The 27769-nt window shown below is 46.0% G+C and overlaps 2 protein-coding genes across 6 annotated transcripts in view; one reads left to right on the top strand and one right to left on the bottom strand.

Moving 5' to 3' along the window:
• Nucleotides 1–6644, top strand: part of PHLPP1 (PH domain and leucine rich repeat protein phosphatase 1) — a 158334-nt gene extending 151690 nt beyond the window's left edge. The window contains exons 17-18 of one of the 4 annotated variants that reach the window (XR_014529583.1): nt 33–1240; nt 6512–6644. Coding sequence is in view for 1 of the 4 variants with exons in the window: in XM_083518989.1 (XP_083375115.1) it covers nt 33–1187 (1155 nt within the window). In the remaining 3 variants the exon portion in view is untranslated. Of the gene's footprint in view, nt 1–32; nt 2445–3581; nt 4304–6511 lie in introns of those variants that run through there. The other 3 variants (XR_014529584.1, XR_014529585.1, XM_083518989.1) reach the window with 3 other exon arrangements.
• BCL2 (BCL2 apoptosis regulator) overlaps nt 5410–27769 on the bottom strand; it is a 181287-nt gene continuing 158927 nt past the window's right edge. For both annotated transcript variants that reach the window (XM_083519430.1, XM_083519429.1), the window contains 3 exons: nt 22136–22269; nt 18996–19162; nt 5410–7220 (listed from right to left, as the gene is read on the bottom strand). In XM_083519430.1, coding sequence (XP_083375556.1) covers nt 6529–7220; nt 18996–19162; nt 22136–22269 — 993 coding nt within the window. In that variant the 3' untranslated portion in view covers nt 5410–6528. The remainder of the gene's footprint in view (nt 7221–18995; nt 19163–22135; nt 22270–27769) is intronic.

Genomic DNA, 27769 nt, shown 5'->3' with positions numbered 1-27769 from the left:
GCCATAATGAGATGTATCCTCCTCCTTTCCAGGATGGCAAAGTGAATGGCGTGACGGACTCGACGAGGATCTTGGGGTACACCTTCCTTCACCCAAGCGTGGTTCCTCGCCCTCACGTGCAGTCCATCACGTTGACTCCTCAGGACGAATTCTTCATTCTGGGCAGCAAAGGCCTCTGGGATAGCCTTTCCATCGAAGAAGCTGTGGAAGCCGTCAGGAACGTCCCTGACGCTCTGGGAGCCGCCAAGAAGCTCTGCACGTTGGCCCAGAGCTATGGCTGCAACGACAGCCTCAGCGCTGTGGTGGTCCAGCTCAACGTCACCGAGGACAGCTTCTGCTGCTGCGAGCTCAACGGCGTCCCTCCTCCCAGCCCGGGCATCTTCCCCCAGTCGGTCAATGTGGTCATCAAAGACAAGCCTTCGGACGCCCTGGGGATGCCCTCCTCCAGCAGCGGCATGGCCTCCGAGATCAGCAGCGAGATCTCGACCTCCGAAATGAGCAGCGAGGTGGGGTCCACGGCCTCCGACGAGCCCCCTCAGGTAACCATGAACGAGAACAGCCCGGCCTACCCCAGCGAGCAGCGCTGCATGCTCCACCCGGTCTGCCTCTCCAACTCTTTCCAGAGGCAGCTCTCCAGCGCCACCTTCTCCAGCGCCTTTTCGGACAACGGGCTCGACAGCGACGACGAGGAGCCCATTGAAGGCGTCTTCTCCAATGGCAGCCGGGTGGAAGTGGAGGTGGACATCCACTGCGGCCGCGCCAAGGAGAAGCTCCTGCTGCTGCAGGCCCCCGTGGAGGCCAGCGACGAGGGCATCGTCATCAGCGCCAACGAAGACGAGACCTGCCTCCTCCGCAAGGCCGACCCTTTGGCCACGGGGACCATCGGGCGCCGGCGAGGCAATGGCTCCGTGGCTCCTCAGGAGAGGAGCCACAACCTCATTGAAGTGGCGGCCGACGCGCCGCTCAGGAAAACTGGGGGGTACTTTGCAGCCCCGGCTCAGCCAGATCCCGACGACCAGTTTATTATCCCGCCAGAGCTTGAAGAGGAGGTCAAGGAGATAATGAAGCAACACCACGAACAACAACAGCAGCAGCAGCAGCAGCAGCAACAACAGCAGCAGCAGCAGCAACAACAGCGGCAATACCAGATGGACCAGCTGCCAGATTATTACGACACGCCGCTATGACCGAGCTTGACGAAATAAGCTGACCAGACACTGAGAGCTTGGAGGCTCGTTAGGTTTGTATTACACTAGCAGGGTAGGGAGGGGAGAGAAAGAGAGAGGGGGGGTTTTTTGGTTCCAATTTCTCTTCCAGACACTTCCCCCTCTACTGAGAACTGCAGCTGCTGCTTCTTGTTTGTTAGCTGTAATAATCACAGATTATTCCCTCCCTTCCCCCTCTCTTCTAGTGATGTTTCACCAGTTAGAATTGAACTAGTTTAACTCTTCCCCTTCCTTAACATATCAGATGTAAAAAAAAAAAGCAAAGAAAAATAAGAATAAAAGGTTTAATATATTGCAGAGAAAACTGAGGATGATGTTGATGTAATATTTTTTAAAATCGTTCTTTTCCCCCCTCCCTTGGTTTGTTTGGAAAACACAGGGCAGTATTGCCAGTGCTAAATGATTAAGTAATATTGTAATACTGTATTTCTTTGAGAGAAAAAAAAGGCTTTTTTGGTCTTGAAAATGGATAGACATTTGTAGAATTATGGAGACTAACTCCTAGGAGTTGCTTTTACTCTTTCAGGTGACTTTAAGTCACTGAGATTCACTAATTTTCTCTGAGAGAACAGCTGATTGGGAAATTCCTGTAAATAACTCAGTGTTGTATAGTGATGCTTCAAACGTTTTTTGTAGTCTCGGCAGGAGGACGCAACCTGACGAACTGATAGTTTGTCTCCCCCACCCCGAATCCCCAACCCCACGGGGTGCTTTCGCATGTATGTCAAAAGCTCCCTCCGCCGACATGCGATACAACCAAGCTTGGAGAGCAGGGAGATCGTAGGAGCTCTTGCGCGTCTCCCAGCAGAGTTAACTGGCTTGGAAAGCGTTGGCCCATTGAGTCTATGGCCGCCATTGGCTGGCTGAGCCAAAGTCACCAACAGTATGTTTGCTCATGTGTGGAATTGCCCCTAAGTGATTGGTTCTTTGGGCTACGACTCCATAATAAATTTAGCAGGAGTGTAGGAATTAGGCGGATGTTGGGCCACAAACACCTGAGTTACTTAATTATTATTATTATTTTTGGTCTTCTTCTTCACCATTAACTCTTTCGCAGGCACATTTTTGTGTGTGTTCCTCCCTGCTGCCACAACCAGCATGATTGTATAGAGTTCATTTACTGTAGATCATTTACATACCAAGAGTTATATTAAAAGAAGAATGCACAAATGAACATGTCATAATTTTTGTTATAATAAATACGAAAATTTACAAATACTTGAAGTCTGCGGTATATGCTTGCTGTCCGATGCCGGCGGAGTTGGGTTCTCAGAATTCCTTATGGCAGCATTAAATAGATATAATCTGGCATGGCATTGTCCTCTGTAAAACTCTTGAAAAGATCCCAGTGTTGAATTTTTTTTTGGGGGGGGGGAATTCCACATCGCTAATATAAGTTTTGCTTCCAAGGTATTATGTGCAGGATGTGAGAGATATTGAAGCAGTGTGTGCATATTGCAGGGAGAACAAAATGTTGTGAGTGACTGGAAGAGAGTTTCCAAAAATTAGGATGATCCCCAAACGACGGGTGAAAGCCCTACAGACTCTGCAGTGGAAACTGAAGTTCGTACAACAGTGTGTGCGTAACGTATGCCAGGAAATGCTTGTATATCCACTAGGAGAGTTTGCTTTTAATCTTCTTTTCTTTTTGCAACGAGGATCACTGTTCTGTCTTGCTTGTTCTTCGTAGACAACCATACAGTCACCGCGAAGGATTCTTGAGATGTCTGTAGTTGCATCTCACTCTGGAGTCTGTTTCTGCTCATTTCATCCTCCCTCCAACTGCAGCTGCTTGCAGTACTAAAGAGGCAAGCTGCTATTGGGTTTATTGGGACTCTGCCTCTTGTATACCCAGTGCTTTTTTCCTAGAAAAAGAGGTGCTGGAACCTCACCACAAACACCTCCTTCGATCATTCTCTTAGAATGCCAGTGGCGCCCACCTGAGAGAACTGAAAGTTCTGGCTGGGATAAAAAGCCTCGTTCTACATGGCAGCCTAAGCACAGCAGTTTAGTCAATCATTCAATTTTGTTTCCAGCGGCTACGTTCAGACAGTGGATTATTTTCATTCCCCGATGTTCCCTTACCTGATAATTTCCTCGTTTTATTTGCTCGTTCGCATGGCATTGAAGTCGTTTCTGCAAATCTGTGGTGGAAGTTCAGCGCTTACTTCCCTTGTTAATTACTTCCGGTGTGCGTGTGTGTGGAAATCTGATCGTAGGATTAAAGTGAGGAAATCTGTGGCTTCCTGCCCTTGCCCTTTTCAATGCGTGGATCATGGGGGGGAGCAGAACTGCACATGTGCAGAAAGCATGTGAGAGAAAAGTGACATTTGTTGGGTGTCACTGTGCCCATAGGTACGAAGGAAATTTGATGCGACGTACCAGTGGATCACTCAAAAGAACGGTAGTCCCCTAACACAACAGTATGAAGAATTTGGTGCCATTGTAATCAGCAAGAAATGCCATGTCTGAACGCACTGTGTCTACCTCACTGTATCACAAACTATGGAGGCCGAACTTGAGATTCAGAAATGAACTTGGAAAAGCCGCCTCCTGCTTCTGCCTGCACTGGAAACCTTGGAAAAAGCCTGCCATTATATTTCCCTTCAGATGAAAATGAACCAGAGACTGCTGTCAAGCCTTGGGCCACAGCTGAAGAGCATTTCACCAATGCTGTACAAGTATTTTAAATCGTCATCGTATGCATTCGGGTTTCAGAAGTCATTGGGAGGTGGGTGGAGGTGCATTGCGGAGCTGGAACAAGCTGTTAAAAGCCCAGAGAAGCAAGCAGGTGGTGGAGACACTCGACTTGCATGCTCAGCCGTAAACCGAAGTGCTTGAATCCATTTCATTTGTTTACAAGGAAGAGGACTCGTTGCATTTGCTAAAGCAAATTCTTCTTAAATGTATTCCTTAGTGGGTGATTGATCATAAGCACCCTGCCTGCGCACTCAAAAAATGTGACATACCAAAAACCCATCAGCCTTTCGTTTGTAAGTAATGAAGTCATTTCCATCGCTTGACATGATTTATCACTCCCAGCAACAGCCAAATAAATCTTCCTAGAATTTAGCTTTCCTACGACTACGGGAACTAATATCATTGCGTTGCGGTAGCACTAATGAGAAACGTTGTCGAGACTTGGGCCTTTGCCAGTGTTTTCAGATCATTAATTTGGCCTAAGCGCCAGAGGTTTTTGCCACTTTCCACTTGCTTTTGTGTCGGGTTTGTCGCGAAGGCTTAATAACTACATTTTCATACACATTGAATAGGCAGGTGTCAAATACTGATGCCCTTGGGACTTTATCTTATGCATGCTGAAGTTTGTCAGTCTACCTGGTTACAGTTGGTTCTCCTTTTCAGGAGGGTGTGTTTACATGTTGTGTAGTGGCTTTTCATTTACCATATTTTTCGCTCTATAAGATTCACTTTTTCCCTCCTAAAAAATAAGGGAAAGTGTGTGTGCTTCTTATGGAGCGAATGCAGGCTGCGCAGCTATCGCTGAAGCCAGAACAGCTGCGCAGCAATCCCTCTTGCTGTTCTGGCTTCAGGGATAGCTGCGGAAAGCCTCTTCAACAACGTTTGATTCAGAATTTTTTTCTTTCTTGTTTTCCTCTAAAAACTAGGTGCGTCTTATGGTCGGGCGCGCCTTATAGAGCGAAAAATATGGTACTTTATATTCTTATATATGTGCCATCCAGTTAAAATGCACGCTGCCGTCAAGCAGACAGTGCCTATCTCTCCCAAAATCATATGCCACAGGCAGGCTCTGCTTCCTTAATAACAAAAATCAGAAAAGGTCAGCCTTCTGGAGCACAGAGCCTGGCACTGCTGCTGCACAATCTAGTCCAGGAGAGGGTGAAATGAATGCAAATTGCAAGGCACTGCTTCCATGCTGAGCTGTGAATGGTCCTCATGCATAGAGCAATTCTATACAGGCAGGCAGAAGGATGTTAGCTCAGTGGACATGCAAGAGGTTTTTTGATTTAATCAACAGCACCTCCCAGCTTGGGCTGGGAAAGACACCCGGGGTCTTCATCTCCTAAGGAACCACTGCTAAATAGTCCAACAATACTGAGCTCAATGGGTAAATCTTATGTTCTGCAAGCCATTTTAATGATTCCCTGTCCTTTCTCTAGTTACAGGTTTGCATCCTTATTGGGAAGGGAGGAAAATGTGCATGTTTACTTCTGTACATTTATTTATTGCAAACACCATTTAATCCTTTTCTTGGCCAAGACACCAAAAAAAATCTCGATAGAAATGTAAAAACAGCCAATGAGCAGCAATGCATTAAGAAGCAGCAATCAAAAACAACACACAAATAGTAATGGGCAGAGCTAAAACAACTTGGCAAAAAACCCATAGTATTAAAAGATTTCAAAATCGCAACAGGGAACAATAAGAAACCCATGAACACAGCTTGAAAAAAAGCATGGCAGAAGGGGAAAATCGGAGCCACAGCAAGCAGTGAGGGTGGGGGCAAAAAGTGTGCTGTTGGCAATGAATTTCAATCCCAAAAGGAAAGCAATGTCTTTCTCCTCAAGGAATCCATTGCTACGGGATCTTGAGATGGCTGCTAGCCATCTGCTTCTTTCTTATATATAAAGGGCAAATCTTGGGAGGGGAGGCAAAAGGCCATTAATTAAACTTGTGATCAGTAGTATACCAATGAGCAATATCTCCCAAAGCAGTATTCTCCCTCCTTGTGACAGTTCTTAAGCCAGACTGGCTACGATTGGGGACAGAGGAATGAGCCTATAGCCAGAGACTGCATTGGGATTCTGATCAGTGGACCTGAAAGCCCACAATATTCAAAGCAATGTCATTTAGACTCTTGCATTGGAGCCCTCCATTCTTCCTTCTCTCTTGGGCCAGTGTGCTTAATAGACCCAGGTAGCCCCTTGCTGCTTACCTGCCTTCTTCAACCCCATTTCCTTAAGTGATCCATTTCCAACCTCTTGTGGGAAGAAGCCCTGTTTCTCCTATCACTGCAGGTGCAGTCCTGAAGCCTGTCACAGGAAACCAGTGGTAGCATCATTGAGCCTAGTAGAAGCAGTCCTTATTAGACCAAGTCACAGCAGAGATGCAATTAGTCCGTTTAAAAACAAGCCCATCGACACAGTAAGGAAATCTAGAATTACTTGCACAAACACTTCCTTTTTCACACAAAAAATATATATATATTATGCTGCCCGACTTAAAAAATGCAGTTCGGCAACTCCGATTGATGGCTAACTTTCAGCAGCAGGAAAACAATCCATTCCCAATGTGTTTTTTCACAGTGTTGTCCTAGCGTTGGCTACACCAGGGTGGCAAAGGTCCTAGCCCCGTCGATGCTTTCTGGCCTCTTGTAGGCCTTGTGCTGGTCTCCTTCGCTGTAGGTCCTTTCACGGCTGTACTGCACCTTCGCCGCCTGCCTCTGGAACTCCCGTACGCTCCGAATGGTGAGGAAACAGACCACAGTGCTTGCGAAATACAGGCAAGCCACCAGGAGGCCAAAAAGAGCCACGGAAGCATCTCCGCCTTGCACGCTGCAGTTCATGGATGTGTAGCCTCGCCTGGCGTAAAGCCTCTCTCTTTTCTTGCACACCTCCGTCGCGTTGACTTGCAGGACAAAGTGGAGGTAGAGGCCCACGGCCACGATGTACGCCAGGCAAGCGAGGACATCGAAGACGCATTCCGTGACGAGCAACCGGACCGAGAGGCGATGGATGGGCTTCCCTCCGGCGACGAGGAAGAGGATCGTAAGGCACAGCAGCGTTAGGCTGAAGGCCACGCCGCCATAGACGCAAGGAGCTCTCATCTGGTTGAACTGCATGTCCAGGTCCCTCACCTCTTGCAGCTCTACCCCTTCAAAGGGGCTGTAGGCGGAATTGATGTTGAAGGAGCCCAGGCCTCCCATGGAGGTGAAGCCGGAAATGGATGCCTGAGCTGCTCCTATGCAGACCAGCACCAAAATGTTAAGTGTGATTTCAACAAACTGCAAGATTCCTGCAGAGAAAGAGAGGGGAGAGTTAATATTCCTTGTATAAATCCGTGCCTCTGAATAGTTTTGCTGCAGAAAAAACTCATGTCTGTGTGTTTATTTATCGGCTATCTTTAAGCGTCAAAACCCTCCTGTAAAATAAAGGGCACAAGCAACAAGGCCATCAGTGCAGTAATGTTAACACTAAATCTGAACCACACATAAGACTAAAATATAAATCCAGTTTGGTGAAATATTCAAGTGCAATCATGCAGACTATGATTACCGATAGATAAAAACCCACCATTTTACTGGAGCGCACAAAGGTTTCTGGGTCTCAGGTTTGGATTGCACGCACAGCTCATTACATGGTAAAATTGTTCCTGACCTGTACTACTAAAATCGGAAGGGTTATTTTATAACGGAAAACTGGCCCATATTCTAAACAAGGTAGATGTTTGGAAGATGGTTCTAGCCTAGCCTTCTCCCTGACATAATATGGGAGAAGAGACCTGCAATGGCATATAATTCAACCGGCTGAAGATAAGAAAAGGTAAAGGTTAAAAAAGGTAAAGGGCCCCTGGATGGTTAAGTCCAGTGAAAGGCAATTATGGGGTGCGGCACTCATCTCACTTTCAGGTCGAGGGAGCCGGCGTTTGTCCACAGACAACTTTCCGGGTCATGTGGCCACCATGACTAAACTGCTTCTGGCACAACCGTGACGGAAACCAGAGCGCACAGAAACGCCATTTACCTTCCTGCTGCAGCAGTACCTATTTATCTACTTGCACTGGTGTGCTTTCAAACTGCTAGGTTGGCAGGAGCTGGGACACAGCAATGGGAGCGTGCAGGGATTCAAACCGCTGACCTTCCGATCGGCAAGCCCAAGAGGCTCAGTGGTTTAGACCACAGTGCCACCACAGCTGCTAGGTGACTATCTGGCCTCTGCTTAAAATCATCTGCTGAAGGGGAGTTTGTTGCCTTCCAGGGCAGGCTGCAGAGTGGTGCATTCAGTGATACAAAACTGCACAAGCCATGGAACAGCTTCACGACATAAGACACTCTTTGTCTTGGGGTCCTTCCTACGAGATCCATGCCTGAGCCAAATCTGTAACAATAATGGTAGCTCTTGTATAAATTTTCCATTCGTCCATCAACAGCCAACTGCATTTAGTAATGCAGTGCCTGCAGTTATCACAAGATAGCATGGCCATTTTGAAGCTTCCACCATAGGATAATAGCCATTTAAAAAAAATAACAGAGTTAAGAAGTTTTTATGTACTTTACCCCCCCCCCAAAAAAAAAAGACAGGGAAGCAGCAGCATATTACAAACAAACCCAAATAAAGCAACCCAGTCTGCCACAGTTAAACACGGGAACAGCAGAGAAAATGCAGATTGCAGACCCGGCCGCTTAAATAACATACAGCTCAGGTTGGGATGTGAAAAGTAACCAGTACTAAAGACATAGCAAAAACAAAATGAAAGTTTTCACAAGTGTTGAAAGGAGAGAAAGCGTCGAGGTGAAGCTGCCTTGTGGTTCCACAGTGTGGATGCTGCCTCTGAAAAAGCTGCTCCATATGCCCACCCACTGGTCTTCTCCAAGGATCTTGACCAATCATAGAATCATAGAATTGCAAGGGACCTTGAGGGTCATCTAGTCCAACCCCCTGCTATCCAGGAATCTCAACAGTTCCCCATCCAGTTTGAAACTTTACCAGGCCCTGCTTAGCTTTACAAATGTGCTAGCAATTTAGACTGGGAGGAGTCAGGGTATTGTGCGGGAGAAGGCAATCCTTTAAATCCCTAACAGGTTGTAACTCGGATAGTTAAAGGGACTGACTGGGCTCAGAAACAACCAGGAACCAATTTAGAGCAAATCATAGAATTGTAGAGTTGGAAGGGACCCCAAGGGTCCACTCGCACTGGTGTGCTTTCAAACTGCTAGGTTGGCAGGAGCAGGGACCAAGCAATGGGAGCTCACCCCGTCGCAGGGATTTGAACTGCCGACCACCTGATCGGCAAGCCCTAGGCTCTGTGGTTTAGACCACAGCGCTACCCACGTCCCATCATCAATGGTTACTAGCCATAATTGCCTATATACTGCAAGGTTGCATGTCAGTCGCTGGTGAACAGCAACAAAAAAAGGGTTATTGCCTTCATCATGGCATGGTTATGGGCTCCCCCCAAGGCATTGGGTTGACAACCGTAGGCGTCCAGATTAGGGTTTCAATGCTGTTTTGTTTGACTTCTTGACATCTTCCAGAGTCCAGATTCTCTTAAATGAGGGTGCTCCTACCATGAAACAAGACAAGAGGAGAGGGAAGGGAAGGGGAATCAAATTAGGGATGCTAGCACACTGTACAGAATTTGAAGAGTCTAGTGTTGTCTGTCTAAAACACCAGGCCTTTGCAACAGCCATTGGAAGACTTTTTAGTACGAAGCTTACAATCCTCCCAGCTACTGGAAGGGACTCAAGGCGGTTGTTGTGCCTTTCAGTGGCAGAACTTCAGTAAACCAGGATGCACGGAGGACCTTCTGAAGTCATTTAAGAACTTCTTCCAAAACAATTTTTGGTGGAGTGAATGATCTCTGCCAGGAGCTCTGAATCAGCACCCACTGGGATTCCAAGTGAGGCCAGAGTGTAAGGCCCAAATATTAAGCCATCTCCCCCCCCCCCAAACACTGATAAATGAGGCCTTGAGTACATTTGACCAACATTATTCTGAGGAGTGTTCTTAGTAAGTTATTTTTGTACTACTGTGTCAGAAAGAGTAAATCAGCGACGGGGGTTTGGGAAGGTGCTATAGCTTAGGCCTCCTTGCAATGCACAACATAAGCTGGGGCTGCCTATTAAATACCTTCCAGGCCAACAACACACAAGCGCACTAGAAGGAACTCGTAAGTCACTTGCTTTCAGCAGCTAGAAATATAACTAGACACTGGAAGGGGCTATCAGGAGTGAAAATAGACCACGTATGAGAAACCGCCCTACTAGAAAAGTTAACCAACAAACTCAAACCAGCACTGGGACAAGCTACGGAGGATGCCTTCACCCCAGTGTGGTTCCCCTTTATTACACACGCAGCACAACAAGGCAATGACCTATTCCTTGCAACAGCATACAAATCAATGTAACACAACCTTGGGACATACAGTGGTACCTCAGGTTAAGAACTTAAATTTGTTCTGGAGGTCCATTCTTAAACTGAAACTGTTCTTAACCTGAGGTACCACTTTAGCTAATGCGCTGCTGCCACGCCACCGCAAGCAATTTCTGTTCTCATCCTGAAGCAAAGTTCTTAACCCGAGGTACTATTTCTGGGTTAGCAGAGTCTGTAACCTGAAGCATCTGTAACCTGAGGTACCACTGTAATATAAACACAACCAACCAAGCTTGGGAACCCCTAACCTCTCGCAATATCAATAAAAATAAATAAATAAATAAATACACAAAGGACCTACCATGTGATGCTGACACAACCCTCCCTACACTAAGAATAGACAATAGAACAAAAGAACAGTATCTCCTTCAATCCCACTTTCCCCCAACTGCAAGAAGTCTATGACAAAAATTTCTCTCACCAAACGTAAACGAACTGTGGAAAAGATTATGAACTGAAAGTGGAGACAATGGATGTACTGTTCCCTGTTTATCTGTTTGCTGTGTAACACAGAAACCCCCAATAAAAAACTTTTTTAAAACAACAACAACATTATGAACAAACCACCCTGTTGGGTAGAGTGACTGGCCGAAACCCGCCCACCGAGCATCACGATTTAGTGGAGATTTAGCCCTGGTCTCGCCATGTCTCAACTTAACACTTCCAACGGCTACACCAAACTGGCTCTCAGACCAAGTTCTTTGACTGTGGATATTTTTCCATTTAGGTTTAGTTGCAGAAATGCAACTTGTTACTCCAGACACAATATCTGGTGCCAAGAAGGGGTTAGGTATACGCACAAGTGCAATCTTTTCCCATTAGTCTGGTATAATAAAGGCCTCTCTCTTAATGTAACTATTTACCTGTTGTGCAACCACATACGCTCAAACATTTCTGTGATGAAAATAGGGATGTCCCATTCTGTAGTGATAATTTTGCTATTTATACCCCACACATCTTAACTGTGCTGCCCCAGCACTCTGGGCAGTTTCCAACCTACATAAAACATAGTAAAACAAAAAGCAATTAAAAAACCTTTCCTATAGAAGGCTGCCTTCAGGAGGGTCAGGGTTGGATAACTCCATGCCCTCCAACGAAAACAGGGACATTCTAAGGAAAAGCGGGATATTACAGGAACAAATCAGAAACCAGGATGGCTTCTCTAAATCAGGGACGTCCCCGGAAAATAGGGGCACTTGGTGGGTCTGCAACCAACTTAAGAGACATAACATATATATCATTAAAAAAGTGGGGAGGGGGAGGCAAGGAACCACTACCACTGTCTTTAGAAGAGGCACTCACTAAAGGTCTTGATTAATCTTCTGAATGTTGGGAGAAATGTGCCCAGGGGGACTTCACAACTTTGCAGTTTGGAAGTTGGAAAAGCCTGAGCAAAACCAGCAGAAAGTCCCTGTAAATTTGTCGCGTGGAAAGCTAATTAACTTAACTCTCTGCCCCTCCTCAAATGTAAAGGAAGACTCAATGGCTGCAGAAAGTAAGTTTTAAATGCAGTTATGCATAGTGCAAATAAATGACCAAGGCTTTCCTAAAGCAATACCAATTAATTACTTAGCCACTTGGGGGCAGGTTAGGATAAACAAATGTCTACCCAGAGTAACACTTTCATGCTGCATAGTTTGATCTCTCGCACCACCTAACTGTCGACTGTACCTGCATTGTGTTTTGCTTCCTGTGGAGGAAGCCTCCCTTACTAGAAGGTGAGGCTCCCAAATACCTGCGTGTTTGGCTGGAAAGTCTGCGCAGGTGGAATGACACAGGCAAGCAGAAGAGTGTCTCCACTCAAAACTAGCCCAGAGTAAGGGGCAGTTGGGTTGCAGCCTTAGTCTGGACCCAAGCTTGTGGATACTTACAGAAATGCGTAGGCGATGCCAACAATCCCAAGCAATCTGAAATGACCCAAAATACAAAACCTGGCTTCCCTGAAGGCCTGCAGAGTTTGATCTGTCGCAGAGAGATTCTTAACAAAGTCTACCACCTAGAAGTTAACTGCCAATTGTACCTGCCTTCTGTTTGTGGAGGAAGCTTGCAAAACCTGTCTTTTATTTATATGAGCTGCTACAAAGTGAGAGGCGGCAGTCAGTCGCTTGGTTTGTTTTATCATATTAGGGCAATGTTTGTCTGCATACCTTCATAGATGTGCCTGAGTTCTCTACAACTCGAGCAGTGGGTATTTTTATTTTTGTATTTTAAAAAGGGATTTATTTTTTTAAAAAAAATCCAGTCAGACTCCTTTCCTCCAGCTTAAGTTTCTACCCTCCTTTTTATACTTATCCTAAGTATAGACCAGGGACACGGGTGGCGCTGTGGGTTAACCCACAGAGCATAGGACTTGCCGATCAGAAGGTCGGCAGTTCGAATCCCCATGACAGGGGTGAGCTCCCGTTGCTCGGTCCCAGCTCCTGCCAACCTAGCAGTTCGAAAGCACGTCAAAGTGCAAGTAGATAAATCGGTACCGCTCTTGCGGGAAGGTAAACGGCGTTTCCGTGCGCTGCTCTGGTTCGCCAGAAGCGGCTTAGTCATGCTGGCCATATGACCCAGAAGCTGTACGCCAGCTCCCTCAGCTCCCTGGCGCCGCAACCCCAGAGTCGGTCACGACTGGACCTAATGGTCAGGGGTCCCTTTACCTTTCTAAGTATAGACCAGGTTCAATCACTGCCCACTGCCTTAAGATGCTGTTTTTTTAATTATATGCTTGAGTCCAAAACAGAGATTCTGGGTAGACAGGTCTGCAGGAATGTCAGGGTGCTAATATTACGGGGAAGTGTAGGTCCTCAGCCCATGTCCCTGTTGATCCTCCTTAGTTGCTTGGCAATACCTGCAAACACCTATCCAATACTGTGGTTGCAAAGCAGTAACGAAAATGTAAGCCAAGTTTGATGTACTTATTATATTATTATTAGATGTAGCAGCACACTGAGGGGGGATTTTTCCACTTTAAAACAGCCAAGTGAATAAGTCTAAAGTGAGCATTCTAGCTAAATGCAAACCTAGCTGACATCAGGTATGTGCTGTTGCACGCGACTGAGGTCATCTCCCAAACACCCCGTTCCTCCATCGTGGCCCTTAATGGGCTTATTGGATCCCTTGGGACAAAGGTGACTTGGGCACTGTTCTCCATGCTCTGGTAGCCTCCAGACTGGACTATCCCAATGCACTCTACGCGGGGCTGCCCCTGAAGGCTTTTCAGAAGCTTCAACTTCTCTGAGCCTCAGGTGAGAGGAAATGTGGTTCGGTTTCTCTTTTACCTGGAGTCCCAAGAGTTATGGGGGTCTCCTCGACTTCATCCACCCTGCCTGTTTGTCCTCGCCTCGTCTCACACTCCTGTAACTTTTCTCCCAAGGCCCATTCCCCAAAGAGGGCAACACAAAACTGTGAACAGCATCCCTTAGTAGCAGGCAAGGCTTCCATCTACCTGCACGTTTAGTCAGAAAGTCTGTGCAGGTGGAGCAAGCAGAAGGATGTCTCCACTCAAAACTAGCTCCACTCAAAACTAGGTATTTGGATTGCAGCTTATTCTTACAGAAATGCTTAGAAACCCAAGCAATCTGAAATGACCTAAAATACAAGACCTGATACTAGCTTCCCTGAAGGTTACAGAATCCAACGGAGGGCTTCTTTGCTCCTCCAGCTCAAAATGAGTTCAACTAAGGCCTAAGCATGCCGTAACAATAGTTCCAATATTCACCCCACAGCGATTTCTATCAGTATCAAAACACTTGCCCGATTCATCAGAGAGAAGTAACAAAGATGCTGTGTACTCTGAGAAGTGGAATTTAGAGGATTTTAAATGAAAACCCGAAAGCGCTGAAGCTGTGGTCCTGAGGGAGGACCCCAGAGGAGCAGTGCTCAAAAAGGAATGAAGGAAACAATATTTATTTATTTATTTTCACAGTATCCTGGCTTTCCTCAGAAGACCTAAAGCCAGCCTTCATGGGTCTCTCTCTTGCTCAGAGCACTTTCTTCACTGGAATTGAAGAAAGAAAGAAAATTCTCTGTCCAAAGAGCCCTTTCAATTCCCTTTTAAAAAGCAGCTAGTTGAATTATTAGGCTAGTTGAATTATCTTTTTGCCCCTGAACACTGTACTGGGATGAAGGGGTGTGTGTGTGTGTGTGCAATGGAATACAAGATAGGAGAAGGTTGCAGAAATCTAGGAAAGGGATGTTCAGAGCATGGACCATGGAGAGGAAGAGCCGTATTTCTGCAGCTTTGTAAAGGGAGAAGGGGCATAAATCAGCAACAAAGGGAATACAGAAGACAAAGGGTAGAAAGCTAAGGCTACATGCCTGTGAGATACAAAACTCTGAAAGTTATTTATTTATTTGTTTGTTTGTTTGTTTGTTGTTATTGTTGTTGTCGTCATTAACAACAACAACATTTCCATACCTTCCATAACCATCTAGTACCCTATGAGGGTGGATCACAAATTAAACAAAACAAAACAGCATGTATTTTTTTAAAAAAAGCTTTCTACATGCAGGGAAATATCTCCTTAGTTACATATACAGATCTGCTAGCATGTTTCCCTAAAAAAAAAAACAGAACCCATAAACGCAGATACGTGCATATAGTATTTATATGCACAGTTCATTCTCTTATTTGCCACAGAATTTGATTATTTTTTTAAAAGGCAGAGATCTGGTTAGTTTTGACGCAGCACCTCGATCCCAAAAATAAGGATGCACTTCTTCCTAGGGCAGTATGACCTCTGTTCCAGTTCCTTTAAGATTCTGATTAAATGTTCTGGTTGTTAAGCGGGGGGAAGAGTAGCTTTCAGACACACATGAATTTATGCTGGTTTATTAATGCATGAGCATATCCTGGGGGAAGGAGGGGGGAAATCACTTTATAGCTATATCCTAATTTTATTTGCTGATGGGATTCAATTTAGTCACTTGCTAATTTGCAAATGGGAAGTGCCCTTGCTGGGGGCACACAGGTGACACTGAAGACGGAAGGCAGGGAACAGTCATGGTCAAGGAAGCAAGGTACTTGCTTTGTGAAGAAAGACTGGCAAGGAAGCTGGCACTTGTGTGTGTGTGTGTGTGTGTGAATAATCTGGAACTGTCCAATGGAGGAGCATTTTTTTTGTATTATTATTATTATTAACAAAACAACAACTACTACTGGAGACGTCGGAGATTGAACCTGCAAGAAGGTCTTCCCCCAAGTCATTTCAGCTGGGGCATTCACACAACAGAATTATTCTATACACATTTATTCAAACTTAAGTTCCATTGAATGCAATGACACTTACTCTCAGGTAAGCAGACACAGAACCGTAGCCTCAGAATCTGATAATGCCTGCAGAACCGACTATACATTTATTTGGCTAATGGTAACAATCTGGTCGTTTTGCAAAATGCCATCCTATTTTAGAGTTTAGCTCTCTCTGCAATTCTTTTCTAGACCAACTTTTACTCTGAAATCTCTTTCAAGATCACAATATTCCCTTAAGGCAATCCCCCCCCCCGCCCCGTTTCTGTCAAACTGTTGAAAGAGTTCCATTTATTCTTGCCTTCCACCTATAAAGCACACTCAAGTTTCTGCTCATTCTATCAAAAAGAGGTTCTCCGAGTAAACAGAATCGACATATGCTTGACTTTACAAAACTATTAATCTCTCTCTCTTGGTAGATCTAGTTGTTCAAACATGGAAAGCAATGCACCATTTAAAACACACACACCTACCTGTAGACTGAAATAGCTAAAAATGGTACTGAAAAATAACAAGATCCACCTCTAATAAGCTCTAGGCCTACCAGTAATGGAAAAAACTACTAAGTATTTTACTATGGCAGATGAATTCATATTAACCACAAAGAAGTCTTCTTACCCATTTGATATGTGATTACATCCACAGGGAGAGCTATTTATTAGGTAGCTGGATAATGCGGATTCACAGCACAATTCTATACATGTGTGCTCAGAAGTTAGTCCCATGTACTGCAGCCTACGACAAACATCACATTTCTGTATGGTCATGAGAATGTGAATCTCTGGTTGCAGCTGCTCTCCAATGACATTAAGGGTGCTTCCAGGAGACAGGTGTTTGCTATTGCAGACAATGTATTTTATCAGATTTTCCACATAAAGGGAAAATCCGGATTGGGGAAGAAAAGACAGGCTGGTATTTAGATACCAATAACATTGTGAGGACGCTGCAAAAAAACTGTCATGCAAGAGGAGCACTGGTTCCACAAACCACTTCTGCCTGGAAGCACCCTAAGCAGCTACCATATCGCAAAAGGTTGCCAAATCCACACTTCAACTGCTTTTTGTTCTGCTTCAGGGCCAGGTATGTCGGATTTAGACATTCATTCCTAAATACTCAGAGGCGTTGTCCTCCCCAGCTGTTTGGAATTTCTAGAAATCCGATCCACTACATTCTTAATATTTGACAGCGAAAAAGAAGCCAGCTCGTTTACCTTCACCCCACCTTGTCCACTCTCCAGGAAGTGAGGAAGAAAGAGGAAAAGCTACCATCTACCTCTACCCCGCAGTAAACAACCTTATGGGTCTTTCTTTAAAGCTTAATATTTGCACAGGCCCGGCCCTGTCATTGGATAGAGTGCGGCATCTTCCCCAGGCAGTTGATGTTGGGTGCCACGAGGGCAATACATTTAAGTAGTTATTTATTCATGCTGCATTATTACTGCTAGCAAGGGGTGTGGGGGAGAGGGGTTTGTGGGATTATTATTATTATTATTATTATTATTATTATTTGCATCAGGTACCAGAATAACTCAATTGATCTTGGGGGTGTAGGTGCCACTTGCCTCAGGCAGCAAAATTTATTGGGCAGGTCCTGGTATTGGATGATCGCAAGGCAACTAATACCAAATAAGATAAATATGTTCTTTTAAAAAAAAGATGACCACAACTTCGGAGGACCCAAGGGAGAGCTTGATTGGGCTGGGGTGGGGGCAGGGAACAGAAAACAGCTTGTAATTCTCTTTAGTTTCTTCCTGCCAAGTGAGCATGCTGGGTAGAAGCCAGGGCTACAAGCCTTTTTAGTTGGCAGTTCCACTGAACAAATGGAACTCACTTGTAAATAAATACGCCCAAGACTGGGCAGCTCTTGCTTCCCCTGAGAAGGTCAAAGGGGAGAATTTGGGGAGAGGGCAAGAAATAATGCCCGAATTCCTGTAATAAGCTCAGAATGAGCTGCAGGAAACTTCACTTTGCTATATACCTCCAGATGCCTTGATGTCATATAACATTAACAAACTGACAAGGAAAGAGTAGCCACACACACAAAAATGCCGACATTCAGCTGCTGCCGGAAGCTGAACTTCACTTTGGCTGAGGTGAAACTTCAAAAAGGGCCAAGGGAGTGGAAGGCTGGAATTTAAGGCAGGAACTAAAAATAACTGGCAAAATCCAAAGCTGAAATGACTCTAGTGAGATATTTAAAATAGTCATATGAGGTGAATTTTGTAAGAGACTCATGATAATTTATTTTGCTGAGGTGCGGGGTGGAGAATCAGTATCCTAAAGGTTCTCTCAAGCTTACAACTCGCGACACAACCTCATAAATTGTGTTGTGTGCTGAGAAGCAAACACAAGTCACAAAATGATGAAATCTGGCTACTGCTGGAAACTGAATGTTGAGTAAATTTGGCCATGCGTAATCCAAGGTAATCGGGACGCGGGTGGCACTGTGGGTTAAACCACAGAGCCTAGGACTTGCCGATCAGAAGGTCGGCGGTTCGAATCCCCACAATGGAGTGAGCTCCCGTTGTTTGGTCCTAGCTCCTGCCAACCTAGCAGTTCGGAAGCACGTCAAAGTGCAAGTAGATAAATAGGTACCGCTCCAGCGGGAAGGTAAACGGCATTTCCGTGCGCTGCTCTGGTTCGCCAGAAGCGACTTAGTCATGCTGGCCACATGACCCGGAAGCTGCACACCGGCTCCCTCGGCCAATAAAGCGAGATGAGCACCGCAACCCCAGAGTTGGCCACGACTGGACCTAATGGTCAGGGGTGCCTTTACCTTTACCTTAATCCAAGGTAAGCATTTAAAGGTGTGCTTCCCAGCTTCCGACTGAGCACCCGTCTCCAAGCAATGGAGCCAACCACACCACACTGTTAAAAAACAGACTGTGATGCCCAAGGTATCATTCTCCATTGCCTTTACAGCTTTTGGCTAGGAGTTTGGGAAAGGGTACACATACTGTTATTTAATCCCAAGAAATGAAATCGGCCGAGTATCATGATTACCATCCTTTCAGCAAGGGCACTGAAATATGCAGTCATGCTGGATTCTCCAAATAATGGAAAAAACTGAAACATTTGACTCCCTGGGGTCACTGAAGATGTATGTGAAAACCTGCGGCTCTTTAAACCTTTATCAATGACTATTTGATATGCTAGGAGATTGCAAGCCAGGTGTGGCCAGTAAGTGCCCCCATTTGTTATAAAATTGGATTTGGCTGCAAGCTGTGAATTTAAATTACTTGATCTCCTCCTGTTCTTTGTTCTGCCTGAGGAAGAGTTCAGGGAAAGCTGAAACCTCTTATTCTTTCTGCTCCCCCAACAAAAGACCCACTTGTACTCCTCTTTAAACAACTTTGTGGATCAAAGGATGCGATTGAGTAGAATAAGACAAATATTTGCATACCTCTTCTTGAACACAGGTTTGAGCACTTCTCAGAAAAAGTCTCTTTTCGAGGATAAAACAACGGTGGTGAAGAATCAACATATTCCTGAGGTGTTCCTGGGTTGTTTTGGTGAGGGTCTGCAAAAGCTGTGGGATATCTAGGATTTTCCGTTGTTCCTTCTGGTGACCTACAGGTGGAGAAGGATAAATAACTGATACCTTAAGCATTGCCTTCTTAATTTTACTTAAAAGAGAATTCTACGCAACTTTTCAAGTTCATAGATCCTCCCATATATTCCCACCCACCCACCCAATACTCCCTTTATCATTTGAAACCATGCTCTGGAATCCTCTGCTGTCCAACACTGAGAGGACAGCAGCAAAGAGCAGGGGCATCTCAGTGCTGGCACCACACTGTGGAATGCCCTTTCAGTGGAGATTTGACACACCTGAACACTTCTTATGGTTTTAAATAGTGGAAAAGGTAAAAGGAACCCTGGAGTGACTATGGGGTTGCAGCGCTCATCTCGCTTTCAGGCTGAAGGAGATGGCGTTTGTCTACAGACAGCTTTCCGGGTCAGGCGGCCAGCATGACTAAACTGCTTCTGGCACAACAGAACACCATGATGGAAACCAGAGCGCACGGAAATGCCATTTACCTTCCCGCCTCAACGGTACCTATTTATCTACTTGCACTGGCATGCTTTTGAATTGCTAGGTTGGCAGAAGCTGGGACAGAGCAACCGGAGCCCCCATCGCGTGGATTCGAACTGCCGACCTCCTGATCAGCAAGCCCAAGAGGTTCAGTGGTTTAGACCACACAGCCACCCGTGTCCCCTTTTAAATAATGGTAGGCAACCCCTAACACACCTAATTAGGGCTGGTAGACCCTATTTGGCATTTGAGGTCATTTTCTGCAAGCAGAAAATATGGGACTTGGAGGGGCCTGAACCACCTGGGCTGCTTGTCTGTTCTTCATCCTAGATTATGAGCACTTGGGTGGTTTAAGAAGGCCTTCAGCAGAAAAAAATTGTCTCTCCTTGTTATGAATATGTAAAGGCTATTTCCTTTTTGTATGTCTTCACTTTGGTTTTGGGTTTTAACACTGAATATTAAGAAAGCTCTGTGCATGGGGGGTGGAGTTCCCCATTATTTAAAAGGTACAATTAACAGCATTTTAGTTCCTTTCCATAACAGCTATCATGCTTGCCCTTGGTCATATCCCTGCAAACTCGTTTTCAAAGTTTACTGAATTACTAACCTTAACACTGCCAAGCTGTTATTGGCTTTCGCTTAATGTTCTTCGGATTTATTATTTTAATTATTATTCCAACCCTAAGCCAGCATTTATTCACTCAATTAGATTTTCCAGTCCTAGCATCTTTTGCATTCATCTGTTCTCATTGGCAGAATTACAAGTACACCAATGCAACTGTAATCAGCAGACATTAATTACCGTGGTCCTGCATACGAGCTACACTGTCACCAATTAGAAGCGTCACCCACTTTGCCACTAGCATTCCTCTTCTAATGAATATGATCTATAGGAACAAATTAATCAATTGGCTGTAGGCATAGATGCCAAGATGTTAAAGTCTGGCAGGGCAGTAACCCTTCCTCCCCACCCCTTGACCTTTAGGTTTTTTGTCTTGTGCACTGAACAGCTGTACAACATAAGCTGTGTGATTTATAAGTCTTTCTACTAAACAGAGAGCAATCCCTTTTGACACCAGGAATGCAGCTGCCTCCCTCTTTTAAACAAGTCACATGCCAGAAAATAAGATGCTGCAGAAACTGAGAGTGACGGTGATCACGAATGTGAGCTCTGTCCCAACAACCATGGTGGTTGGCTGTATTTCCAGAGAAAAGAGTTCCTGGAAGACTTTGAAATTACCTCATTTAAACGCTTGCGCGCGCACGCTCTCTCTCTCTCTCTATATATATATATACAGTGGTAAAGGTAAAGGGACCCCTGACCATTAGGTCCAGTCGTGACTGACTCTGGGGTTGTGGCGCTCATCTCGCTCTATGGGCCGAAGGAGCTGGCGTACAGCTTCCGAGTCATGTGGCCAGCATGACTAAGCCGCTTCTGGCGAACCAGAGTAGCGCATGGGAACGCCGTTTACCTTCCTGCTGGAGCAGTACCTATTTATCTACTTGCACTTTGACGTGCTTTCGAACTGCTAGGTTGGCAGGAGCAGGGACCGAGCAACGGGAGTTCACCCCATCGCGGGGATTTGAACCACCGACCTTCTGATCGGCAAGTCCTAGGCTCTGTGGTTTAACCCATAGCGCCACCCGCATCCATATACAGTGGTACCTCGGGTTAAGTACTTAAATCCGTTCTGGAGGTCCGTTCTTAACCTGAAACTGTTCTTGACCTGAAGCACCACTTTAGCTAACGGGGCCTCCTGCTGCTGCCATGCCGCTGGAGCATGATTTCTGTTCTCATCCTGAAGCAAAGTTCTTAACCCAAGGTACTATTTCTGGCTTAACGGAGTCTGTAACCTGAAGTGTATGTAACCCAAGGTATCACTGTATTAAAATAAAATATAAATATATTAAAAAGTCTCAATGCTTTAGAATAATGCAGCCTCAGTGGATTATAAAGAGAGGGAGGGCATACATATTTTTAATTCAGTGTCCCTCCCCTCCCCCATGGAAGGAGACTATTTACATCTAAATGGATGCTCACGTGAATGTTAATCAGCCAGCAAAACATAGCCATGACTTTGTATTGTGTTGCATTGGAATGTTCTCAAATGGCTCAGCCACTCCTTTATAAGAAGGAAGCAAAAAATACAAGCGAGTGCCAATTTATGTGTGTGCACAGGACCACAGCCTCAGTCACCTTCGTTCATAACAATGCCATCCCTTCCCAGTACGCAGAACTATTATAATGTCATGCATGGAAAGATACTGGAATGAGTTGTTGCTCCCTGTCCCCACGGTGACGCCTTTTCTGGCTTGGAAATCACCCATGAAGACAGATCCATCTGCACTACCCTTAACAAACTACAACTCCCAGGATGCTTTGGGAGAGAGCCACGGCTATTTAAAGTGGCATGATGGACCCCAAAGAGTAGTAGAAATATGGCATACTGTGCATTATTTGGCTCCCTGTTTCCTGACTGTGTCCCGTTTTCATTCTTTAAACTTACCTTCCATTTGAAGGATACGGTTTCCTATTTCTTTCTTCAATATATCGGCTGGACCTTGGGCTCTCCCTCTGTCTGTAATCTGTATTGTGATGAGGTCTCTCTGAGTAAGCCATCTTCTGCCTTGCTGAAGTTGTCTGCAGGTATAGAAAACACAAAATCTATTGATTCAGTTTGCTGAATGACTAGCGTTTGCAAAACAACATTGCATTTATTACTCAGTAAGGAAGACAAAGGAGGTATATTGGTGGGGAGGGGCAGGTAATTCTATGTAAGCAAATTGCAACTGTAGTCTTTTTAAAGCTTGTGGTGTCATATGTGTCAAAATGAGCAGAGGACCTGCCAAGCCCTAAAGGTAAAAAACAACAACCCTCATATAGTCTGAAGCTGTGAAAGTTAGGAAAACGCTAATGGGGGGGGGGAATGAGAGAAATACTAAAAACAAATGGAGGGGGAAATCCTGCTTTATTTTAAGCATCAGCAAAACCCATACAGTCGTACCTCAGGTTAAGAACTTAATTCGTTCTGGAGGTCTGTTCTTAACCTGAAACTGTTCTTAACCTGAAGCACCACTTTAGCTAATGGGGCCCCCTGCTGCCGCCGGAGCACAATTTCTGTTCTCATCCTGAAGCAAAGTTCTTAACCCGAGGTACTGTTTCTGGGTTAGCGGAGTCTGTAACCTGAAGCGTCTGTAACCCGAGGTACCACTGTACATGGAAACGAAATGAATAGAGAGCTCTATACCCAGTTCCAAAATCATTCATTTAAAATGTGGAACCATCACAAACAAGATTACCGTATTTTTCCGTGTATGAGATGACCCCATGTATAAGACAACCCCTATTTTTTTAAACCCAAAATTAAGAAATTAAGTTGTTTAGCTTTTTTGGGGGTAGGGGAGGTCACTTCCGCCAATCACTCACCCGCCTGCCCGCCACTGCCGATCGCTTGCCACAACTACTGCCAATTGCACACCTTGCTGCAGCCGCCAATTGCCTGCCTGCTCGCCGCCACCAACAGCCCACCCACCCAATTGCCCACAGCCAATCGCCAGAAGGCCTTGCCGCAGCCACCAACCACCTGCCCAATCGCCGCTGCCAATCTCCTGCTTGCTGCTACCATTAATCGCACATCCCCCCTCTGCATTCACTATCCGTGTATAAGACAACACCCTATTTTTGCATAATTTTTTTGGCAAAAAGGAATGTCATATACATGGAAAAATACGGTAATTCCCAGAAATGCAGCTTCTTTAATTCTGTACCCCCACCCCACCCCCAGAAAGTACATCTCACCACCAGTTTGCTTTCTTCAGCACAGCCAGCTGAAATCTTCTGCAGACTGGTTCATACATGCACATCAATAACTTGACTACCAGCTAAATTGCAGTTTAATGGGTGAAGCGATTCAGTTGAAAAGGGCTGTACCTGAGGTCACACAAGCTACTGTTTACAGTCTTCAAGGTAGAATGACTCATTTACATATACAAGACATACGTAACAATGTTGCAGTTGTCAAAACCCTTTTCTCATGGGCTCCACCAGGCAGAGGGCCTTCTTGGTACTGGCACCCACCCTGTGGAATGCCCTCCCATCAGATGTTAAGGAGAGGGATAATTATTTAACATTTAGGAAACGTGTGAAGGCAGCCCTGTACAGGGAAGCTTTTTAAGGCTTAATGTTTTACTATGTTTTTATATATGCTGGAATCCACCCAGAGTGGCTGGGCCAACCCAGTCCGAAGGGTGGGATATAAATAAATCATCATCATCATCATCACATGGGGAGTTAAAGCCTGCTGTGATTGCTGCTGCAGAAACTAAGGAATTGTTTGTTTTGGGGTTTTCCATTTGTAGCAAAAAGCATGTGCACTGTATCAGGGTAGTTCATGGGTAGGCAAATTAAGGCCTGGGGGCCGGATCCGGCCCAATCACCTTCTAAATCCGGCCCGCAGACCGTCCAGGAATCTGTGTTTTTACATGAGTAGAATGTGTCCTTTTATTTAAAATGCATCTCTGGGTTATTTGTGGGGCCTGCCTGATGTTTTTACATGAGTAGAATGTGTGCTTTTATTAAAAAGGCACCTCTGGTTTATTTGCGGGGCATAGGAATTTGTTCATTCCCCACCCCAAAATATATGCCCCCCACAAGGTCGGAGGGACAGTGGACCAGCCCTCTGCTGAAAAAGTTTGCTGACCCCTGGAGTAGTTGGATAGAAGGGAGTTGGGTGGAGGAGCCAGGATTCCAACCAATGAAGTCTTCTTCCAGCCACTCCTGTTGTCCCAGATCACTGTTTTGCCTTATACCCCTCAGACGGACAGATTTCACCCAAGGGCCTCTGTTATGGAGCTGCGGCTTTAAGCAAGGGCTCAGGTTCAAAAATGCGCAATTGTGAGAAGAAAACAGGAAGCTGCTAATTATACAGAATCAGACCAGGGGTCCGTTTAAGTCAATTCTATCGAAGCTGATCGGCAGTGGTGCTCCAAGATCGATTCCTGAGTATTGAGCTTGGGACCCTTTTCTGCACTGACCTATGGCCCTTCCCCCAATGGGAGAAGCTGCCTTCTTCCTTCTACGCAAGAGCTCCAGGAATGCTGCCCTGCCCTGCACCTGGCAGTTCAGATTGCAGGCTACTCTTTTCTCCCCCCATCCAGTCTGCAAATAGACTTCTTTGCAAAGTTGGATTTGCTGAGTTTCAAGAATGGAAAAAAAACATCCAGATTTTTTGGGGGAGGGAGCTGCTCTCTCCTTCTCATTCTCTGCAATCCAAAAGCCTACCCAAAACTCCCCCAAAAAACTCTACCCAGTTGCAGCAAGAGGAGGCACAATATTTAAACGGATCCCCGTTGTGTGGACAGAGTGAGGTGTCAGGTGTCTACTGACTTGCGTAGGGCTGCTACCTTTGCTGCGGCAAAATACAGGACAGGGCGGGGTGGTTGTGGGGGGTGATTCCCCCCCCCCCAAATCTGATGCTGAAGTGACTTCAAAGCAATCCTTTACAATCTATCACAGCCTAGCAGAATGGGCATGGGTGTAGCCAAGGGGGGTGTTGCCCCCCAAAATCATTGAAAAGCAATAAAAATACTAAATTAACTGAGGTGCCCCCTAAATCCTCAAAAATCATTGAAAAGCAATAAAAACACTAAATTAACCGAGGTTCTAACCCTCCCCCTAGCAGAAGACTGTCCCCCCCAAAAAACCCTGCCTCCCTTAATGTCCTCTTTTATGGGGGAATTTTACCCGTGACCCCCCCCCCAAACCCCTCAACTAATTTTGGGAGCGATCTCCTTTATATATATATAAAAAAGCTCCACCTGTGCTGAAACCCTTTACACATCCTTTCAAAAAACATGAGTTTGGAGAGGACCCCTAACTTGGCAGAGATTGAGAGAGAGATTCGGAAACACAATACTGTTATCGACGCAGGACGTATCATTTCACACTGAAATACAGGTGGCAACCTTAGTAGCGGGGAGGAGGCTGGCATGAAACCCCCGAACCTCAAACTGGGCGGGAATTGGCAAAGGTTTTGGGGGACCACCACCACCACCACCCTGCTCTGAAGCCACACTATATTTACTGGTTTGGCGTATAACTCCCATTTCCCTGGGACTCACCTCTGCGCTCTGCAAGGCCCTCCCCACAAGTCCAGGCGCTCAGGACCTTTGCGCCGTTGCTGGAGGCACGTCGGAAGAGAATTCGGGCTCGAAGTGGGAGAAAGAGTCTTCTCTGTTTCCTCCCGAGAGGCTCTCCGGAGACCAGCAGGGCTGCATTTCCTTGTTTTCTTTGTGTGTGAGAGAGAGAAGGGGGGAGAGAGAAAGAAAGGAGGGCGGCGGAGGGGGAAGGAGAGTGCGCGCAGGTAGGACTCGCCCGGGTCCCGCCCCTCGGCTCTTCTTCTTCTTCCTCAGGAGAGAGGCGGGTTTCGCTTGGCGCCGCCCGGAGTTTCACCGGCTCTCGAAGCCCAGAGGAGTGACCTGCGGAACCTGAGGGCAGCCAGCGGGAGGGGGCGGGCCCAGGAGGACGGAATGGCGCGGCCGCCGCCGCCTCCGCGCGCTCTGAGGGGCGAGGGCGCGCGCAGGTGGCGGCGGGGAAATCAGCCCCAGGAAAGGGAGCAGGTGCAGCGAAAGGGCGAGGCTCCTGTGGAGAAAGGGGGTTTGCCAGAAAGGCAGTGCAAGGAGGGAGCCCACCTGTGGACGGAACGTGGCCCTCAGAGAGAGAGAGAGAGGTCTGAGGGCGAAAAAGCGAAGAGTTGATTTATGAATCCTGTGGAACGTCCTCCCACCAGATGTCAAAGAGAGAACAACTACCAGACTTTTAGAAGACACCTGAAGGCAGTTTAGAGAAGCTTTTAATGTTTGATGCATTACTGTATTTTAATATTTTGTTGGAAGCTGCCCAAAGTGGCTGGGGAAGCCCAGCCAGATGGTTGGGGTATAAATAAATGATGATGATGATGATGATGATGATGAATTGCTTCCCATAAAGTGATTTAACGTAGTGACCTGGGGTGGGATTTGACGATACAATGGCTCCATTTGCACAAGCATTGCAGTTTGCTAGGTACACACGTGCTGTTCTGGGGGATCTCCACAACAAGCCATAAGTCCAGATCTTCAGGAAAGGTTTTATGTTCCCTTGATACATGTCACCTCCGAGACCCAACTGCATTTGTAAAAGGGCAGATTTAAGCATGCTAGAGATACGCGGCACCATAGGGACACGGGTAGCGCTGTAGTCTAAACCACTGAGCCTCTTGGGCTTGCCGATGGGAAGGTTGGCGGTTTGTAGCCCCGCGATGGGGTGAGCTCCTGTTGCTCTGTCCCAGCTCCTGCCAACTGAGCAGTTTGGAAGCATGCCAGCACAAGTAGATAAATAGGTACCGCTGCGGCGGGAAGGCAAATGACATTTCTGTGCGCTCTGGCTTCCGTCACGGTGTTTCGTTGTGCCAGAAGCAGTTTAGTCATGCTGGCCAAAGCTGTCTGTGGACAAAGGCCGGCTCCCTCAGCCTGAAAGCGAGATGAGCGCATAGTTGAATTCGACTGGACTTAACCATTCAGGGGTCCTTTACCTTTATATTCTGTGTATGTGTGGTTTTGGCTGGGATGGAAGCTGAAAAGAGAGAGCCCTGACTCCCTCAGCTGAAGCAGAGCAGAGACTGTGGTGTCTTTGTGACATATGGTTTATTTACACATATATTCAGCCTGAGCCTGTGATGGAGGGGTTCAGAGCACCTTCCTTGCTCACCTAATGCCCAGCTTAATCTACTTCCTAACCCACTAGTCTCTAAGCTTAGCTCTCTTTATCTGCAGAGGGAGGGAGGGAGAACCCCCTTCATTTGCATATCAAACGGTTTCTTTGATCCTGTGTTGTGCTAACGGATGATTACCTCAAAGGAAATTAGCCTGACTCAATTAACACTTAACTCACGTTGATTCTCTAGGATTATCGTTGTCTAATACACACCTTAGGAAGTTTGCCTGGCTTAATTAACTTTTAACACATGCTAATTAAAGGATTAGAAGCCTCTAGAACAGTGTTTCCCAACCTTTTTTGGGCAAAGGCACACTTGTTTCATAAAAAAAATCTCGAGGCACACCACCATTACAGCCCCGTGACGTCAGCGCGCAGCGTCACGCCG

The sequence above is a fragment of the Podarcis liolepis genome, assembly GCF_965112155.1.
Source record: "Podarcis liolepis genome assembly, chromosome: 8".
Lineage (NCBI taxonomy): Eukaryota > Metazoa > Chordata > Lepidosauria > Squamata > Lacertidae > Podarcis > Podarcis liolepis.
Note: the sequence above shows the minus strand (reverse complement) of the source record. Positions and strands in the feature narration are given on the sequence as shown.